General features: G+C 54.0%; 2 protein-coding genes across 2 annotated transcripts; both read right to left on the bottom strand.

Moving 5' to 3' along the window:
* Positions 1-148: 148 nt before the first annotated feature.
* Positions 149-1763, bottom strand: BKA58DRAFT_395700 (CWC16 protein). Its single transcript, XM_046171319.1, has 3 exons — positions 866-1763; positions 679-834; positions 149-647 (listed from the first exon to the last, which is right to left on the bottom strand). Exons 1-3 carry the CDS (start codon positions 1603-1605, stop codon positions 512-514), a joined length of 1032 nt encoding a protein of 343 aa, XP_046019676.1. The 5' UTR covers positions 1606-1763; the 3' UTR covers positions 149-511.
* A 232-nt stretch (positions 1764-1995) lies between these two features.
* BKA58DRAFT_474051 (P-loop containing nucleoside triphosphate hydrolase protein) lies at positions 1996-4398 on the bottom strand (the record flags this gene model as incomplete). The annotated part of the gene is made up of 5 exons (XM_046175332.1): positions 1996-2551; positions 2605-2743; positions 2795-3399; positions 3441-4206; positions 4283-4398. The coding sequence occupies 5 exons, from the start codon at positions 4396-4398 to the stop codon at positions 2171-2173; spliced, it is 2007 nt and encodes a 668-aa protein (XP_046019677.1). The 3' UTR covers positions 1996-2170.
* Positions 4399-5021: the final 623 nt, after the last annotated feature.

Raw genomic sequence — 5021 nt, forward strand, 5'->3', positions numbered from 1 at the left:
AAAGGAACGAAACGCAGCGCTCGATAAAGCTTGGACATATACAGGACGTCTATAGTCGCACGCCATGATCTTATACGACACCGCTCACAAACACGCATTCTGTCATCAGGTCGTACTAGATATGTAGTAGATGCACTCGCTTGAGCGAGTTGGATTCATGATCATTGATATTTCGTCTTTGCTCGGGTACAGGTTCTTCTGGAATTTTGCGTTCAATCAGTGGAATCAGAAGGGCTGTACCTACAGCAAACACTATAGGGAGTTTGGAGAAGCGGTATGAGATTAGCAGAAGGTGGACGATGGGAGGGGTGAATGTACTAGCAAGGTACTGCGTGAAGCGTTTCTGACCGCAGTAGGTGTGAAAGCTGGACAGTAACGGAAGACCAAAATGCGTGCATTGCTGATAGGTTTAAAAATAGGAAATGGGGTATCATGTGCTCCTTCACCCAAACGCCAATAAATGCAAGAGCAGTGTCGCAAGGCGGTTGTCAATCAATGCATGGACGTGCGATCAATCCGAGTCGTACCCGACCAACGCCCCAAGCAAGGCCGGCTTCTTCGTCGGCACTGCGGTTTCTGTTTTCTCCTTCTCTTGGCCTGATGTTGATAAGGGTGCAACTGCATCCATCGTCTCAGCATCTCTCTTCCTCTCTCAATATACCAAGATTGACTTTCGACGTCCCTGAAGCCTCCTTGTTGAGGAATGGATCGACCACAGCCCTCGTATTGCCCACGAGCGTCTGCTGCAACCCCAGTCTCGACTTCTCTCTCGCTATATCCGCCTTGAGCTTCTTTGTCTTAGGGGCCGGCTCAACGTCCTTCTTATTTTTCCACCTTCGCTTCACCAAACAGTGGTTTCCACGACAGCGCTTCCAACGACCTCTCGTCAGCCGTAGCCGCAGCGCCGAACTCCACCAACCCAGCCCGCGTACGATCCGCCTCCGTCTCATCCACAATATCCATCCCCAAACTAAATTTATTCTGCATTCCCTCCTTATGCTTATCCTCTTGTTTCCAGACCTTCCTCTTCCCGCGAAACTCCCTCCTCAACTTCGCATTGATATCGTAAGGATCTCTCCAAACCTCTGCTTTATCGTACAACTCCTCCACTCTCTCTCTATTCTTCTTCTCAATCCCTTTATCCTCCATCTTGCCTTCTAGATTCGCAAAAGCATCGTCCCTCCTCTTCTGCCTCTCTTCCTCCGTCAGGAACTTGAGGTCGCCGTCCGCCGTATCATCCTTCACAGTAGGCCCATAGTCCCGCCGTCGCGCCCCTTCAACGACTACGTATTCGCTATTCTGTGGATCGGTTCGTATCTCCCACCACCCGCCGCACGCACTGTGCTTCATGCGGAAACTCCATATGGGTGTGCTATGGTAGTTCCCTACTTTTTTCTTTTCGGCGTTGAAACGTACGCCTTGGCCAATGATGGCGGGTGGAGTGCAGTGGCTGCACCACACGGCGAAGGGGAGTTCGAAGCGGACGGTCAGGATGCCTTGGGTGATCTTGTTGGCGCGTTTGCCGAGCGCGTGGGAGGAGTTGTTGAAGCTTGGTGGGTTCGAGGCGTCGGGCGGGTAGTACCGCCCCATGTTGAAGCCCTGCATCGTGGCAGGTGGTGGAGGGAGTTTTGCGCAGCGTGCGCTGGATGGTGGTGGTGGACTCTTGGTGCGTGAGTGATGGAGTCGCGAACTTTGGCCGCGGGAGTGGATGACGTAAGCGAACAGCCTTGCTATGGATGCGTCGCTACAGTCACGCGACGGGGCTCTTTCACTGGAAGATGCCGTGTGACGTCATTGACTTCTGCATGTGCGTCTAGCTAACCCTTCGCGCACATGCATCAAACTTCCTGACTCGGAAGGTCAATTAAGGTTGCTGTTGATTGCGGCACTAAAAGGCTTGTCTCACAACAGTTCGGCGACGCTTATCTCCGAGCCCTGAGATCAATACATGTACAGTTGCAAATCATCACACACAGGAAATTCGATGAGTAGAAACGGAAGAATATTCGTGATCGTATTGTTCGGATGTTCGGTCTATGCTAGCCTTACGTCCAAACGCCGTGGAACCTCAGGCTATGTTGCCTTAATGGCAACAGCTTTTTATCAATACGGATATCCTGCTCCCCCTCTTCCTCCTCGTGGGATGACCATGCTTGAATCAATCGACCATCTAAGCCTCGTCCGTGATGAGCTTAGTGATCTTGCCGATAGCGATCGTCTGACCCTGGTCACGGAGGGTGAAACGTCCCAGCTGCGGGTAGTCTTCGAATCGCTCGACACAGATGTTTCCGGCTGTACCAGTGATTTGCAAGCGCGCGATGATGCTCATGCCCTTAGTAGCGAATCCTGGTGCCTTCTTCGATTTCCGTCCAGTGCCCTTCTCCAACTTGTGCAATAGGGCGGTGATGGTAACCTCTTCCTGTGCGGCATGGACGTGGAGCACGCAGTTGAATCCCGCTGTCAGGATAGACTTGATGTCGAGCAGCACGACCTGGGCCTCGAACTGGGAGACGCAGTGGACAGGACGCTTTGGTGAGCACAGAACGTATCCCTAAACATTGGAGTTAGCAAGCGATCAAAGCATAACATCCGGATTTATCTTACAGGCAGAATGTCTTCTTCTTCTACACCACGGAGTCGCACACGGATTTGGTCACCGCAGGTCGCGCCTGGGATTTCCTCTTCTTGTTCACCGTACAAAGCGGAGATGTGAATGGTTTGTCGGTTGGGCATCATGAGGTACCTAAATTTCGTTAGTATGATGGTATTCATCATTTCCGACAGCATCACTTACTTCTGTTCCTTCTTGATGATACCGGACTCGATCTTGCCCTCAATCATGGTACCCATGTCCTTGTACTTGGCGGCGATGGGCATCATGAAAGGCGCGTTGAGCTTACGCTCGAGCGCTTGCATGTTGTCTAGGTATTCGAGCAGAGATGGGCCGTCGTACCAGGGAGCCAGGTCCTTGGGCACACGGGTCTTGATACCTGTGAATGTTTGCGCGCTGACCGGCATCATGCTGATGTCTGTCTTTGGGTTGTACCCGAGACCCTTCAAGAACATGACCACCTTGTTGGTGCACTCCTTGAAACGGTCCTCTGACCACTCAACAGTAGGGTCATCCATCTTGTTGACGACGATGAGAATCTTGTTGACACCCTGTGTCTTGGCCAACATGGCGTGCTCTCGGGTTTGTCCACCCTTCTCGAAACCGGTCTCGTATTCTCCCTTACGTCCAGAGATGACAAGAATACCCACATCTGCTTGTGAGGCGCCACTGATCATGTTCGGCACGTATGTCTTGTGGCCGGGTGCGTCCAGGATAGAGTATCGTCGCTTCTCCGTCTCGAAGAAACCTCGGCCAACCTCGATAGTCTTACCCTGCTGTCGCTCCTCCTTGTTCAAGTCAAGTGCCCACGAGATGTACCATGTTTCACGACAGCGTCCTTGGCTTCCTTCTTGTACTTGTCAAGTGTTCGCTCGTCCACCATGCCAGTCGAGATGAGAATGCTTCCGCCGAGAGTGGACTTTCCTGCGTCAACGTGGCCCAAGAAGATGATGTTGACGTGCTCCTTTCCGTAAATCTCGGCAAGGGTGGCCTCATCTACAACTTCGTCCATTTCCTTCTCGACGTCCTGTGCCTTGGCCTTCTCCGCAGCCTTCTCCTTCGGTGTCGGGCTGTTGCGGCCAGATGAAGGTGTTGGCGAGGTCCTGCCAGAGCCTCCAGATGCCGGAGTGGGCTCTCCAGTCTTCTCGATGGCCTTCGCAGCGGTGACCTTGGTTCCGGCCTCAGCAGTGCCCTTCTCCTTGTCTGCCTTCTCTTTTGCGGCCGATGGAGCGGCGGGTGTGCCCAGGCTCAGGACCTTGGTGCCGCCTGCCTTCTCAACCTTTGGTGTTGTGGTGTCGCCTCCGATAGACAAGACTTTTGCCTTAGGTGCGCTGTCGCCACCAATCGAGAGAACCTTTGCCTTGGGCGCCTCCTTCTTGGCCTCGGCGGGTGCCGCACCCTCTGAACCAGCCATATCGGTGTCGCCTCGCTTTGCTATCCGTACAGGAGCCTGGCCTTGCTGCGCCTGCTGGGCCTGGAAGTTCTGCTGCTGGGGGTATTGTTGTCCGTAGTTGGGGTATCCTCCTTGCTGACCGCCGTATTGCTGGCCGTATTGCGGGTAGCCTTGCTGCTGTTGGTAGCCACCATATTGCTGACTACCGTATTGGTTGTAACCGCCAGTTGCCCGTACTGGTTGTAGCCCTGGTAGCCTCCTGGCTTGGCTGGCCGTACTGTTTGTAGCCCTGGTAGCCTCCGTAGGCTTGGCCGGGGACGAATGTGCTGGCGCCGGGCGTGAATGTCTGGGCGCCTGGTTGTGAAAGTTGGGTGTTGAGTGTGTTGAGGTTCATGCCCGGCGCCTGCTGCGCGAGGCGCTCCTCTTCTTGCTCCCGCTATCAGCCATGGTGACGTCGGTCTCGCGGGATGTATCGTGTCGATCGGGGGGTGTGGTGCGACGGCGTGCGAATTTGGACGACTGAGTCGGCTCGTAGGTGAAAGTGCGTGAAGTCGACCCGCCAGCCGGCGAAGCGACTATCTTGGTATATAACGGACGGGCGTCGATGTCGTCGTCGAAAGTGAAAATGGCCGGGTCGCTGCTGCCCACGCAGGATTTGGCGGGGTTGCTTTGGGTGGCTGTGTGGGGGCTGCTCAACGCCTCGCTGCTAAACATTGGCCAGGGCGCCCAGCAACAAAGGCACTCACCAACCTCCAAACATTCACTTGTCGTCACTTGCCGCCACATATCCCGGTTGCGTTCCCGGCAACCTGACATTCTGACCTCATGGTTCCTCTCTCCCAACCACTTCATCAACCGCCCCTTCCACACATACAAGGGTGAAGCCCAATCCATATGGCAAGATGGAGGCAATCTTAGCAAAGTACGACTATGCTTTGACTCCCAACACGTCATAGCAGACCAAGAGTCCTTTTCTCGTATTCTTGAATTATGCTGACATGTGATATGTCCCCAGAG

This window comes from Alternaria rosae, assembly GCF_020736505.1.
Source record: "Alternaria rosae strain MPI-PUGE-AT-0040 chromosome Unknown BKA58scaffold_49, whole genome shotgun sequence".
NCBI lineage: Eukaryota > Fungi > Ascomycota > Dothideomycetes > Pleosporales > Pleosporaceae > Alternaria > Alternaria rosae.